The sequence below is a fragment of the Vicia villosa genome, linkage group LG1 (assembly GCF_029867415.1).
Source record: "Vicia villosa cultivar HV-30 ecotype Madison, WI linkage group LG1, Vvil1.0, whole genome shotgun sequence".
Lineage (NCBI taxonomy): Eukaryota > Viridiplantae > Streptophyta > Magnoliopsida > Fabales > Fabaceae > Vicia > Vicia villosa.
In genome coordinates, this window is record NC_081180.1 from 97,058,395 (window position 1) to 97,074,697 (window position 16,303).

General features: G+C 30.4%; 2 protein-coding genes across 2 annotated transcripts; both read right to left on the reverse strand.

Annotated features, from left to right (window-relative positions):
* Window positions 1-6,631: 6,631 nt before the first annotated feature.
* Window positions 6,632-7,123, reverse strand: LOC131649799 (uncharacterized). The gene has a single exon (XM_058919558.1). The coding sequence runs from the start codon at window positions 7,121-7,123 to the stop codon at window positions 6,632-6,634; it is 492 nt and encodes a 163-aa protein (XP_058775541.1).
* Window positions 7,124-14,127: 7,004 nt separating this feature from the next.
* LOC131643635 (glycine-rich protein DOT1-like) lies at window positions 14,128-15,673 on the reverse strand. The gene is made up of 2 exons (XM_058913907.1): window positions 14,784-15,673; window positions 14,128-14,635 (listed from the first exon to the last, which is right to left on the reverse strand). The coding sequence occupies exons 1-2, from the start codon at window positions 15,573-15,575 to the stop codon at window positions 14,450-14,452; spliced, it is 978 nt and encodes a 325-aa protein (XP_058769890.1). The 5' UTR covers window positions 15,576-15,673; the 3' UTR covers window positions 14,128-14,449.
* Between the last annotated feature and the right edge of the window lie 630 nt (window positions 15,674-16,303).

The following is a 16,303-nucleotide window of genomic DNA, read 5'->3' on the forward strand; positions in this document are numbered from 1 at the left end:
TTTCACATCAATGGAAGGAAATGAAAAAAAGGAAAAGGAAAGGGCTTAAGGAATTCCCTCTATCTCTCTCATGTTTATACACTCATATATTGAATAATTTCCCCTACCTCGATTAAGCAAACAAGTTTGAAGCTTTGACTATGGAGACTCTTCTCTTTCACTTGCTCTGCTAGGGTTTCCTCTCTTCTTCTCCACTGACTCATTATTTCCCCCAAAGTTATGGTTTTCAACTTTTCCCTCCTATTTAAATAAAAAATCTATTTTATTTTATTTAATTAATTCCATTAATTCCCCTTATTCATAATAATTCCACCACCTCTCTAAATTTAATTAGATTATGTTTTACTATCCAAAATCTCAATTTCTCACTTCTACACTAATAATTCTTATCAAAATTCATTAACCCAAAATAATACTAATTAATTAATTTAAGGACACTATAATCAAAATTGGGGTGTTACACGAAGTAGATTCAATGAATGTAGGTAAATGAGAGGTTCCTTAGATTGTCCTAGGTTGCACGTAATTCGATGGTGGAAGAGTAAAAAGAGTAGATGTTCAGATTTTATAGTATGTTATTTGCGGAGGCGGAGGGGGGATTTCTTGCTGCTTTAGCAACTACTGTAGATTATCTTTGAGCGGCATAACAAGTGGCTTTCGACACGTGCTATTGTCAGGTAAATCTGGTATGAAGAGTTCGACTCCGAACTTAAGAGAGCTAATTTGGATATGGAGATCTATACTGTAATCGAAATAGATCATGATTTGATCAGTCAAATCGAGAAATGATGGATCGTGGGAAATTTAGGAATTAGAAATGAATTCCTACAGATGACGCAAATGTTCTACTCTAGAACCAAATGATGATCAAAGAAGTTGAACTAGTGTGATGTTGCGGTGATTCAAGGTTCTGATACGGTGGAGAAGGGGCTGACCTATAAGTTTAGCATTCCAACACCTAAGTCAGTAAAAGAGTAAGAAGTGTAGTGTAAATGGGAAATGAAATTTGTACCTGAGAAATGACGCGCTAACTCCTTTTAATATAAAAGTCAGTTAGCAACTGGATGCAAGGGTGTGCATAGGATACGGGTGTCTGTCAGATGGGTATGGACGGTGAGGATGATTTTATGGATGAGCTGGTTTGAGTGATGCGAGACACAAAATCCATCAACCCTTCGCCTTGTTTTGCATTCTTCCCGTATTAAGTCTTTATGTCTTTTTGGACCTTTCGGTTGATCTATAACATGAATTTATTATAATTCAAAATAAAATAAATATATTTTAAATGTAGAAATAGAAAAATTCAAATTTTATATCAAAAAAAATCATGAATCTATTACTACAACTTTCCTCCGTTTTTTCATTCGTATCTACTTCACTTTCCTCCATTTTCTTTCTTCGTCGATTCCACCCTTACTCTTTATCGTTGTTCACTTATACTTTATCATCTGTCATTCGCCACAAAAATTTACATATATGTATTAAATATATTTCGGTGTTATGTTTAATTTTACAAATATATTTAAAAGTGTTTTACATGTGTTTTTTGTTATGCTTAAGTTTATTGAATAAAAATCATTTTAATAATAATGATAATAATAATAATATATAAAAGATAATAACATTAATAAATTATTAATTAAAGAATTTTATTTTTATGTCATTTCAAATTTATCAACTGAAATCATTAGTTTACTTGACATTTTAGTTAATTTATTAGTTATCAATCATTAATTCAAAATAGAAAAATGCTATTCTTACACCACTTTCATACACCTACACCGTATTTCACTGTTCACCAATACGGTGAATAGTGATATATTATAAAATATTTTTTTTTAATAAAAAATTAATTTTTTTATTATTTTATTATTTTTATTGAGGAGTTTAGAAACAAAATTATGTGATTAACCATGTTCATAACTTCATTAACCAACATTTTAAACTTCATTAACCAACTTCATACTTATTAAAATTCTGGGCAGTCTATTAACCAAGTTCATAACTTCATTAACCAACCTTTTACATTTCATTAACCAACTTTGTTTTACTACTAAATTATTAACCAACTTCATCACTTTATTAACCAATTTTTTATACTTCATTAATCAACTTTATTTTACAATTAAATATACTATTCACAAGAGTACTGTTCACTGACACTGTTCACCAATACTGTTCATAAAATATATATTTTTATTTTTTAAAAAACACTGTTCACCGTATAAATACGGTGAACAGTGTTTGGTGTAAGTATTTGGTGTAAATGTTGGTGTATGAATAACACACCTGCTAAAGAAAAAGAAAAATGCTATTCTTACACCACTTTCATACACTTACACCGTATTTCACTGTTCACCAATACCGTGAACAGTGATATATTATAAAAATATATTTTTTTTTAATAAAAAATTAATTTTTTTATTAATTTTATTGAGGAGTTCAGAAACAAAATTATGTGATTAACCATGTTCATAACTTCATTAACCAACATTTTAAACTTCATTAACCAACCTTTTCCATTTCATTAACCAACTTTGTTTTACTACTAAATTATTAAGCAACTTCATCACTTTATTAACCAATTTTTTATACTTCATTAATCAACTTTATTTTACAATTAAATATACTATTCACAAGAGTACTGTTCACTAACACTGTTCACCAATACTGTTCACGCACTGTTCATAAAATATATATTTTTATTTTTTAAAAAACACTGTTTACCGTATAAATACGGTGAACAGTGTTTGGTGTTAATATTTGGTGTTAATGTTGGTGTATGAATAGCACACCTGTTCAAAATATTTACCAAATTATTGTTTAGTTGAGACGGTGTATATAAGGTGTAACATTTATGGCACATAGCTTCATAATTCACTACAAGTGCATAGTATCTATGAATCTAAGAAAAGGGGACAGTTTAAATTAATTTTACACTGTCAACCAATGATAATCATATATTTTATTAAGTCACATTTTAAATTTTAAATTACTGATATGATTTGATACTTTAAAATAATTTGATTGGATGTCTGTGTAAAATTTTTTTACACTGATAGTGCACTACCATTAAACTCATGAATCTATACCAGTACAAATTTTTTTCATTCATAATTCACTACAAAATGTATAGTATCTACAGATCTATATACTATAAATTAAAAAGGGATCCTTAATATATTAAAACACAATACTAAACACACACATTAGCGCCTAATTTCTTTTCACATCCCGCCTAAATCTTACTATTCTTATATTCCCTATCTCAACAACCTTTTATTCTTTCTATTTCTAATAAATATAATTTAATTATTAATTACAATTATAAATTATAATAAATTGTGAACTCTAATTAAGGAGTCATTCTATATTCCCTTATTTAACTGATCCACTTACCCATTTACGCTCTTTTTCTTTTCAATAAGTATAATTTAATAATTTTATTGAAATAATTTTTCAATTCAATCAATATTTTTTTTAACCCACGCTCATGTTTTCCTTGATTGCCTAAAAAATTGACATATCAATTCATTAATATTAAATTAATTACTTATAATAATAATAATATAATAATAATAAATTAACTCAAAATAGACAAAATATTAAATTCCCATAATTATAGATGCATTCACGTTAATTCACTAAATCATATTAATTCAAAATCACATTAATTCACTACATTATTATTTTCATTTTGGGCATAAAAAGAATCAATAAAATTGTTTCTGAAAATATTATTTATTCAAAAAGGAATTAATATTATTTTTGAAATAATTTTTCAACTCAATCAATATTTTCTTTTCTTTAACCCACGTTGACATATCCATTCATCAATTCATCATTATTAAATTGATTACTTATAATAATAATAATAATAATAATAATAATATAATAATAATAATAATAGTAATAATAATGATATAGTAATAATAATAATATATATTAACCTAAAATAGACACAAAATAGTCGATTCCCATAATTAGGAATTCACGTTAATTCACATTAATTCACTAAATTACATTAATTCAAAATTACATTAATTCACTACGTTATTATTTTTTATTTTAGACATAAAAAGAATGAATAAAATTGTCTCTGAAAAATTTTATTCAAAAAGGAATCAATAAAATTGATTCAAAAATAAGTGATTTTAGGGCGGCGCATTAAACACTAATCAATAATAATAATAATAATAATATTATATTATATATATATATATTATATAATTATATAAAGCATCATTTCTTTTCAGAGGCAATAAAATTGTTTCCACAGCCTCTTTGCTCAAATAGTTCATTGAATGAAAAATCCTAAAGTTTGCCTACTTTACCTTCTCTCCCATTCTTTGAATCTAACCCTCACTTCTTCTCCATTTTTAATTCTTCAGCTTTCAACTTCCAATGCAAATTCCAAAACTCTACTAATTATTTGCACTTATGGTACCCTATTCACATTACCCTATGATGATTTTAGTACAAATAGATTCAATCTCCATAGTTTTTCTATATTCTTCAAATTCTGCACAGAAAAGTTACATCAAGGTTCTTCAAACTTCAGGTATAGAAAATGTGCATTGGGAGTTCTTAACCCACATATATTTTCATGTTTTGACTTCCTCTGTATCAATTGATTGTCTAAATTTTTTCTTTTGCATTTTATGCAGAATGGCACTATGTATCGGTATGATTTCTGACATCGTCCCTTCAAAACTGAACTGACAGATTAAAGTTCGTTTACTAAGGTTGTGGAAATTCCATTTTTGAAATGACCACAATACTATTACCAATTTAGAAATGATTTTGCTTGATGACAAAGTGAGTGTTACAATTGTTGTTTATTAGCTATCATCGTTATTTAATTTTTTGTTAGTTTACCAAATTATTACATTTTTACCTCTTCCTGTGTTGTTTTTAGTGTTCAAGTATCCAAGCTTCGGTGAAATCAGCCCTAATCCGTGAATTTGACTCAAATATTGAAGAGTGATCTTCCTATATTATTTATAATATATTGGTTGGATTGCATGATCCTAAGTTTATTATGACAGATCATAAGTACAAGAATAACTTCATCAAAACCACATGTTGTACTAAGATTGGAGATATTCCTTCCATCCCTAAAATTAATTTCAAATTTATGGGTTTTCCTCACATTTTGTCTGGCCTCGACCAATCCCCTGACATAGGTCAGTCATGCTTCAAATTTAGATTTTGCAATTATTTTTTTAAAGTTTAACTCAATTCTATTTAATCATATTTTGTCCGATGTGATTGGTCACGTGATTAAAAAGTTTTACATGAAGGAAACAATGAGAAGTGGAATTAGAGTTAAACTGTTGGATATTACATTGGAAGATTTGGTGTAAAATTTTGAATTATCGACTAATTATTATGTTTATAGTATACAATAACAATTATATATTAATTGACGAAAATTGTTTTTTATTCATATCATCAATACATAGTCAATATAATTGATTGTACTTTGTGGGCTAAACAAATGAACCATTATTTAACCGATAATGGTTATGATAAGTCTGTAATAGTCATTTTACAGTTGTGTAAGCCTAAAATTTTCCAATGTAAGTGCCGCATATTTTAATTGATTGTATTTTTTATATGTACTATTAAGTTTATGTTTTTTCCTTTGATTACATATATCTAATACTTGAAAAATGTATAGGTTAATGATGTCACTTCATTGCCTGTTGTTTTTAATTCATTGTTGAACAAGATTATGCTTTTCAAGATTTAAGTTTCCAAGGGTAATATTGAAAATAAGTGGCAAAGCTATATTGTGATGAAAATCACTTCAGATCAAAATTTGATTGATCAGTTCAAAATCAAACATGGCATGAATGTAAGATGGGATGAAACACCTTAATTTAATAATTATAGGTGGATAGTGCCAATTACAAATTAGAAAAGTTTTGCTGCACATTACATACATATTGTGTAAGTTTGTTTAAATTGCTATTTTAATTCACTTTCAACATATGCATCATGAATTAGGTTATATGTCATTATCAGTGCTATAAAAAGTTTTACATTCTCTTTTATATTTATTCTTTTTACTTTCAAGTTTCAAAGATTAATTTACTCTATTTTTGTTCAATTGCAGGGAAAGTCAGAGAAGGATAATTTATGTTTCATGTTTTTATTGTATCAGTGGAATGTACTTTTTTTGTTTTGTAATATCGAAAAAATATATATTTTTGTTATTTTCATATATTTATATTTTTACATAAAAATACAATATATATCTGCAATTTGTCCCGTGCATCGCACCGCACGGGTAGAAGTACTGGTTAATAATAGTTAAACAAAAATTAGAAGCATTCAGATTTAAAACTTCACTGCAGAACAAGTAATTTTATTGAAATGATATCAGATTCTTCTACAACACTATATTGTGTAGTTAACAGTAGACACAATATATGACACCAAGCTAGAAATAACATTCTCCAAACCACTCAGATTAAACTGCTACAACATGAACTCAATACCAACAAATACAAATAACTAAGCCAAAAGCATAACCAATGATAAGATAAAAACTAAGCAGAATGAATATCTCCATAATGCATGTATGCTTACAAAGAAATAGTGTTTCTTCATCTTCCTCCTTTGCTTACTTTTTCTCATGACCACCTGAGCCACCACCAGTAGTTGTTTGGATTACGGGGCCATCATTGCCACCACCAGTTGTAGGTTTGGTGTTAAAGTTACCATCACCACCACCACCACCAATAGCAGGGTCATCATCGCCCTCTCCGAAAATTGCTATGTCGTCATCAGAGCCATCGTTTCCACTAATAATTGTAACTTTGATGTTAGAGTCACCAGTACCTGCTGGGCCTGGGAATATTGCAGGGTCCTCATATCCATCTCCGTAGCCTCCCTCATACTCATCATCTGAGTCATCATTGCCACCATTGTTGCCACCACCGGTTGTAGGTTCATCATCTATAGCTTCTGGAATTACAGGGTCATCATACCCCTCTCCGAAAATTGCTATGTCATCATCTCCACCATCGTAGCCACCACCAGTTGTAGGTTTGGTTTTAGGCCTATCTTCCTTTTTGGGGAAGTAGATGCCGCTGCTACCTTGCTCCTCGGCCATAGTGTAGTAGCAAAGGGGAGAACTGAGAAATGGATATAGAAAAATGAGTTTAAGGTGAGATTGATATGATGTTGGGAGAGCATTAGAGCCCAATTTATAGAGTGGTGATCATGTAATAAGTTAAGTTCTTTTTTAATTTCTTGGTAGGTCATAAATAATTTTAAGTTCTTTTTTAATTTCTTGGTAGGTCATAAATAATATGTTGAAGATTGAAAAATATGGGCCCACCCTTGCATTATTATATAATACTTTTCACATAAAATTGGAGTATATGTTAATAATAATGGAGAATAGTAGAGTTTAAGAAAAAATGGAAGAAAAGTGGTAAAATTGATCAATTATGGTCTGAGCCTGAGCCCACTAGTATCATTTTTCACATGAAAAGTAAAGTTCATTGTTTTCTCCTTTAACAAGTGTGTAGACATGGTGTGGACCAAGAAATATTACTGCACTTCTTTTTAGATTCATCTGTTGATATATCAATTCATGTACAGCGTTTTGGACTTTTGGTGTGTTTGGTTTTACGTTTGAGGCATTTAAAATTGATTTTAGACGCGTAGAATTGATTTTGACGTATTTGATTCATCTCGAGCATAATTGATTATGTTTTCAAGAATTGATTCTACTTGCTGCTAGAATTTATAGGTTTTGATCAAACGTGGATTTTAAACGTGATTTATACATTTGAATTTATTGTTCAACCTACATTTACAAAAAAATTTCTAAACATAAATCAATTTACCTTTAACTCACTTTTATTCATAATTAATTTTACATAATCAATTCACCAAAAATCAATACACCCTCCGGTCACATTTATAAGCAAAAAAAATGGTTTTCACGATTATTAAGAAATTCAATTAAGGGTGTGTTTGGATTGGCGGTGGACATAATTGATTCTAGTAGAATTGAGTTTGGTAGAATTGATTCTATCAGAATTGAGTTTAACAGAATTGATTTATGTTTGGATACATTTATGTAAAAGTGAGTTGAATAATAAATTTCAGTGTAAAAAACATCCAGAATCAATTCTGGAGGCAGAAGCTACAAATTCTAGCTTCAAGTAGAATCAATTCTGGAGACAGAATCAATTCTACTTTTGCCTAAACAAACATCTTTAAATCACTCAAAATCAATTCTACATCTATAGAAGTGCTTTTGATCCTTCCAAAAGCCAAACCAAACATACACTAAGTGTAGTTAACTTTTTAGATTTTGGAGAAAACATTGATTAAATTTACTATAATATTCTCTCTATTAAATTTAATGAAATATTGGAAAATGAAATATAGGGGTATCTTAGGAATTACAGCATTAAATAATTTAGTAATAATTGATTTTTGCTTATAATAGTGACCAAGAATTAGACCATTTTTTTTTGCTTATAATAGTGACCGGAGGGTGTATTTTTTACCACATAATCAAACACGCGTTCTTATTATTGGAGAAAGGACTTCAACTAATATTCAATTACAGTAATTTTTAAGTGGAAAATTGTAATCAATTTAAGCCATACGGAAATCAATGTTACACTTTGATAGCTTGTGTCCAAATTCTCTTTCTTAAATTTTGAAAATGGAAAGAACAGATGCCATGTTGGGATCATTGCACATGTATCTCGTGTATCACGTGTATATGATGTGGCCTGCTCTCGTACTGGTAACGTTATTTTTTGGGACATCTTTAAACATACAATATTTAAATGCACAGAAGATTTATATAAAATTTGATTGTAGTCTTTCTTGAAAAAATTAGTTTTAATTTTATCACTTTTAATTTGATTTCGTTTCTTCCAATAAAAAAATTTTGTTGATGATGGATATCAGTGAATGTTAAAGGTAATATTTGCAAACACTAAGAGTGTGTTTGGATGAGGTAATTGAAAATTTTAAAGGAATTTAAAATTCAAAGCAATTCAAATGATTCAATTAAATTCCATTCATTTTAAAATTATTTGTTTGGATGGAGTATTAAGATAATTCATTGTTAAATTTTTAGGGTCATTTTTTATAAAATTTAAAATTTTTGGACCAAATTAAAAAATTGAAAAGTAGGGACCAATTTGCAATTTTTAAAAATTTGAAGGACCAAATTGTAAATTTTAAAAATTATTAAGGACCAATTTGCAATTTTTTGAAAATTTTTGGGGTCAATTTTGTAATTTTGGAAAATATGAGGACCAATTTGCAAATTTTGAAAAAATAATAATTACAAACACATTCTATGAATTATGAGAGAAATTTCAAATTCTTTGGTTTTTGGTGTCATTTCAAAATGATTAAATTTAACTTAGATAAAATACTCTATAAAATTTTCATCATTTTAACAATTCTTCATTTTTGTATCCAAACAATAAATTTTGTGCAAATCATTTTAAATTTCCTCAAAACATTACATTACCTCATTAAAATGCTTAATCCAAACACACTCTAAGACATTCAAATCAATGATTGTCATATAGGAGAGAAATAAAATTTTGTAGATTTATGTGTAAATCTTCTTTTGATATAAATGTTTTACTAGGGTTTTTTGAAACTTTTAACCTTTGATTCGGTCATCATCGTCAAACAGAATTTAAAATATAATCATTATGTTATATGACGATTTTACCTCATTTATTCGCCTAGATCAAGTGTTTTCTTAGGACAGGTTCATGCTTATTCCATAGGTCCTAGAACATTGTTTTAGATAACAACTATAAGAATGATGTTTCGTCCTCTGACGTCATTAACATAACATCATTATGGAATACCATCATAAATATCTTTGCCTTATTTGGCTTCACATTTCTTGGGTCTCATCCTCTCATGGGCCGATATAGGGTTAAGACTGGATAGAAATAGTTATCCCTAAGTCTACTCTGGTGTAGCCAAGGTGTGGCTTGCATTTTTACATAATCCTTACCTACACCCTTTTGGACTTAGAGTTTTTCAATCCTAACCAAACCACGACTAACCCTTTCTCTGGTTCTGATATGTGACATAAACTTAGTCTTTCTATGTTTTATTATGTCGTATTTTGGTTTTGAACATCAGCTACATATTTTAAGTTATATTTTGGTCTTGGTCGAGTTTTATTGAAGAATTATGGATGGCCAAATTTCCATTGGAAGTGAAGGCTGATCTGGATTATTCGCCTACTTTTGTTGTTTATCGTGACATATCTTGATCATTTTCCTACTATACGTTGGCATGCCCCCCTCTTTTCTAGGCGTTATGTGTATTATTGTGACATGGGGAAATGTAGCTACCTAGATTCCTTGTGACAAGTGTCGATTAGATATCATTTCTTCGTATCTAAATATCTCATAAATACCATTACCTTTGTTTGTTCTCATATTTTTCGCTTTCGCAACTTTCTTGAAAGTCGATGTCTCTTCTAGTCGCATAATTTCCTAGTCTTTATTACTTGCGGTGATCTTTTCCCTCTTCTTCGTGACATTTTTTGGCCTTTTCTTCATAGTTTTTCAAAAGTGAAGGTGATTTATATAAGGGATTAGATTTTTAGGGTCTATGAATAAAGTTTGATGAGAGTCATAATTTGTGGGGGTATAAATATAATACTTTGTTTTTTGAACTTGTTGTGTTTAATGGGTTAGATTACATGATTTTTAATTTGAAACTTCAAATGCATAATTTGTTATAGCTCCTATAAAAACTTCCAATGCCCATGGCTTTTCAGGAAATATTATTTTGATATACCATTTTCCTATGACATGTAGTCATGAATGATTCTTTGTGGTTTCCTCCTAGTAGATTTATCGTCCCAAAAGAGTTGGCCCATCTAGGCGCTAACATAAACAAAATATACTTAGGTATCGATCCATTTATTCAAGACTCGACGAGTTATTTCCTTTGGAAAACATAAGGAATGGTTCATGGTCCTACGAGTTTAAATTTGATTGGTGTGTAATTTTTTTACTGCTATCTGTGATTTGTTTATAATTTGATTGGTGTGTAATTTTATTTATTGCTATCTGTGATTTGTTTATAATTTTTTATTTCAATTATCTGATTAGATTTGTGCAATTTAAATACCCTTACATTCAATAAACTAGTTTTGGACCCTATCGTAATGTATTTTTAGCCTAAGCGATTTGATATAAGTCAACCTGTTGAGTGTAGCTTGAATTACAAGTTAGAAAGTTTAAATCAAGGTTTTTATGATGCTTGATTCGAATCACACCTTCTGGTGGTTCAAATGAAAAATCAACTAGAAACTGGGAATTTGGTTTAGTCAACCTGATTTAAATCAGGGATGTGTGTGATTCGAAACTCAACACTCCTTAACTCAAATCATAAGAATTTTGATTTGAGCCATTGATATGTTTCATATTTACGTTAAAGTGTGACTGCACTATCCTTTGGATGTTTTGAATGATGTCAAAACTAAGATTTAGCATTTGTGTACATTGGACATGTCTTCCTATTTCTAGATGTGCCTCTTTTCTTTAGGAAATTTAAAATCATGTTAGAGATGTTTTACAGGTTAAAAATAAAGTTTCTAGGTGAAAAATCAATGATTCTTTAACATCACATGAGACTTATTTATATTAGTTTCAAACCATTGTTGACCATACCAAAGTGTCGGTGATCTCAACCATACAAAAATGCTAGTGTAAAATTTTTCAGAGCTTCATGAATCCCATATTCATCCATTTGTGATAGCTTTTTTTTTTTTTTTGATACTTAGGAGGGCCAAGGCCCAAGAAACAAGGAAAAACTACAAGGAAATATCCCTAGCAACACAATCAGGATCTTGATCCTTCTTCAAGTAATTATGCATCCAAATAGGCGCCGTTTGATAGATCTTACTCACACCAATCATCTTTTTACCCTCCAGCGCAAGAGTATTAGCACAGTTATTCGCCTCTCTGAATATGTGTTGAATCGTTACTTTATCAAATAGCTGTATCTTCTCCAAAATAATCCTCACTAAATTTCCCATCATTCTATTCCTACAGCTTCCGTTAAGAATGCAACTAGCAGCTTGTCTTGAGTCAGTTTCAACTTCAAGACTACGATGACCAAGATCGAAAACCATAACTAAGCCATGATAAATACCCCATAACTCAGCCATCAAAGTGCTACAATTACCAATGCTTTTGGCGAAACCTCCTAACCAGAACCCACCAGCATCACGAAGAACCCCTCCACAACCCGCAACACCATTATTATCACGAGCACCATCCACATTCAACTTTACCATAGGAGGCAATAAATCATCAGGTTTACAAGGGTGCCAAAAATATCTAGTACATCGGATATTCTATAAATCTAATGCGCATTTAATTATGTGATGAATTTTAAAAAAATCTAGTATCAACACGTACCAAATATTATCTTCCCTATAATATCCAATAAATTCCAATATTTTAGCCAAATAAAATACTACGATTTTCACCAAATATTTCCAAAATCCATCAGATTTTTGTTTCTTTTTTATTCATGGAGAGACATTATTTTTCAAATTTGTTAGAGTTAAATTAAGAGGGGATCAAAATTGGCTTTTTATATTATGCATGGATGTCGGTGTAACTTTAAGGATGCCGAATAATTTACTTTTTTTTAAATAGAAATAAGAGATATTACAAGGTATTAGGTCAGTCTCACATTTCAACAACATGGGATCAGATTTAAGAAAACTTTACCTTTATACCTTAACAATTATTCCTCCACCTTATATTTTTCTAAAATTTTTTATTATATTTATTAATTTTATTTTAAAATTGGAAAATTTTGTACTTCTATACCAATGTACGGGAGACTGTTTTTTAAAGAATTCTGATATGTAGTTTCTCTTCGCCTGATAACTTGCAAGTAAGTACTTCGGTAGAGTTATAAGTTCATCGGATAACTTATATAAAAGTTATCCAGTATTATAATATTTACCAAATAACTTGTTATAAATTTTCTAGTAGTTATCATGTGGTTCTCTGAATAACTTAATTATATGTTTTTCGGTAGTTTTCTTCTTCTTTTTTTCGACATTTAGCAATAATATAATATACTGCAACTTAAAATCAAAAGTGGAAAGATCACGCAAAGTTGCCGAAAGTGAATTTGTTTGATTTGAAAATTATATACATCAAGTAAAGCAACGGTTTAGACCACAGGAAACAATTTTTTTTTACTTTAGGACACGGATTTTCACTGTTGCATAAGTTTATTTTTGCTATAATCAATGGATAACTTATAAATTATCTGAGTACAATTTTTTTTGTAACAAAAATCAAATTATAATATGGATCAGATAACTTAGTAGAAAGACTTTCAAACAACTTAATAGAATATACAACAATTTTATTTAATTAAGGCCACGGATTTTTTTTTTGTTACATAAACTCGTCTTTGTTGTAGTCCATAATGCAATTTTTTTGGGGAATGCAATTTTTTTTTTTTGCATATATAATACTACAAGTGTATTTTGGTCAAATTAAATGAATTATAGGGGTGGGAGATAATTGTTGGGGTATAGCTTTCCAAGTTTAATTGATAACTTCATGACAAAGGAAATGTAATCCATCACAAGTAATAGGCCCAAACTCTTTTAAAAACCGATAAATGAAAAAATGAACCTCGAATCCTAATTGCACCCGCTTGTATACTTGGGCTCTGACTAACTCTTTACCATCCATGTAGAAGATGGACTGTGGGTTATGCCGAAAGAGTGAACCACCAAAGCATGGATTGGGCTCTGGTTGATATGGCATAGGATCCAAAATGTTTGATCCGTTTGGTCCCCAGGCGTAGAGTTTATATTGTGTTCCTGCAAAATTGTTCAAAAGGATTTACATCGAATGATCGAATCATATTAAATGTTTTGTATTTCTTGTATGTGCTAGATGCTTGTTTGGAATTGGATACTCTCTTATTGAAGTCCGAAGATATTAGGAACAAAATTTCTCCCAAGTGATTCGTTCCTAATTAAAATTCATGAACCAATTTATTTTTTCATTCATGATTCACCGTAAAGGGTCCCATAAACTATATTAAGATAAATACTTCATGGCAGAACTAGTAATTTTATTGAAATCATCTCAAATTCTTTTACAACGCTATATATCTTGTTTACTTAACAGTTAACACAACATATAGATCTATACATACATGCATCATCTATATATGACACCAAGCTGGAAATTACATTCTCCAAATCACTCAAATTAAACTGCAATTAGATGAACTCAATACCAATAAATACATATAATTAATAAGCCAAAAGCATAATTAATTATAGGATAAAAGCTAAGCAGAATGAATATCTCCATAATGCTTGTATGCTTATTATTATATCATATTTATATCATCATATATTCACATATGTTCATCCAAAGAAATGGTGTTTCTTCTTTCCATGAGCTTCTTCCTCTTCCTCCTTTGTTTCTTTTTTCTCATGATGTTCATGAAAGGCAAATCCACCAGATCCTACTGCAGCTGCTGCTGCAACCTCTTCTTCTATCTTGTGCCTGTGAGCGTTCTCAGGATCCTTCTCTGACTTATGCTTCTCATACTATATCAAATCAATTGCAGCAAATTAGTTTCAAAAACGTGAAAATACTATGTATTAAAAAACAGAAGAAAAAGAAACAAAGAACAAAAATAAATTATGAGAAAAAAAATAGCAATTAGGAGTAATAATGATAATTAAAGAAAATTACCAAAGCATAACCACCGGCAGCTGCAGCACCAAACTCACCAACATGCTCAAGTTTCTTGTGATGCTTCTCCTCTTTCTTATAATCAACATCATCATCACGACGATTAGTATCATCACCATAACCACCACCAAAGCCTCCGCCAGTGGTTGTTTTGGTGTCAGAGTCACCATAGCCACCACCATAACCGCCACCAGTAGTTGTATTGACATCAGAGTCACCATAGCCACCACCACCACCATAGCCGCCACCGCTAGTTTTTCTGGTGTCAGAGTCATCATAGCCACCACCACCACCGTAGCCGCCACCAGTAGTTTTTCTGGTGTCAGGGTCATCATAGCCACCACCACCGTAACCACCGCCGGTAGTTTTTCTGGTGTCAGAGTCACCATAGCCACCACCTCCGTAGCCGCCAGCGGTAGTTTTTCTGGTGTCAGAGTCACCATAGTCACCACCACCATAACCCCCACCGGTAGTTTTTCTGGTGTCAGAGCCACCATAGCCACCACCGGTGGTTGCTTGGGTGTCAGTGTATCCACTACCAGTACCACCATAGTTATTAGATGTTTCATAATTGGTAGCTGTTTTATTGTAGCCAGTTTCATAGTCACCACTAGGATTTTCATTACCATATGATGTTTTGTTGTAACTAGATTCATTGTCACCACTAGAAAACTCATCATTGTGTGATGTTTTTCTGTAATTACCGGAGTCATAGTCATCACCTGTAGGTCTCCTATCCTCGTCCTTTTTGTGGTGGAAGAGGCCGCGGCTACGGTTCTCCTCTTCAGCCATGGTGTAGTTGCAAAGGGATAATTGATAAATGTATATAGAAAAATGAGTGAAAGATGAGACTGATATGATGTTTGGAGAGGATTAGTTCCCTATTTATAAAGTGGTGATCATGTTATACATGCTGGTTAAGTTAACTTCTTTTTCAATTTCTTGGTAGGCCATAAATGTTTTAGTTGAAGATTGGAAAATATAGGTCCTCCTCCTATGCTGTAATTTCTTTTTTTAATTTTTAAGTTTAATTTTAAAAATGTTAAATGAGAAATGAGAACAATGAATCACGACCATTAAATTTGATTTTAATGGACTGAATTGGTTTCTTTTCCTATGTTAATTTAAAATAAATATTAAGATCATAGAAAGGGAAACCAATTCTATCCATTAAAATCAAATTTAATGGTCGTGATTCATTGTTCTCATTTCTCATAATAACCAAGTGTTCTCACCTGAGTCGTCCCACATATATATATATATATATATATATATATATATATATATATATATATATATATATATATATATATATAACACAGACGAGTGTTTAAACAAATACAGACGAGTATTAAAGGGAGATACAGACGAGCATAAAAAAAGAATAACACAGATGAGTGTTTGGACAAATACAGACGAGTATCGAAAGAAACAGACAAGTATTAAAAGAATAGCACAGACGAGCGCTTGAATCAATACAAACAAGTATCGAAAGAATAACACAGACGAGTGTTTAAACA

Bases quoted from the DNA above. Each gene is read 5' to 3' on its own strand.
- LOC131649799 (XM_058919558.1), bottom strand. From the start codon at position 7,123: ATGGCCGAGGAGCAAGGTAGCAGCGGCATCTACTTCCCCAAAAAGGAA.
- LOC131643635 (XM_058913907.1), bottom strand. From the start codon at position 15,575: ATGGCTGAAGAGGAGAACCGTAGCCGCGGCCTCTTCCACCACAAAAAG. The intron at 14,636-14,783 runs GTAATTTTCTTT...GATTTGATATAG, and splicing joins CTGCCGGTGGTTATGCTTTG to TATGAGAAGCATAAGTCAGA.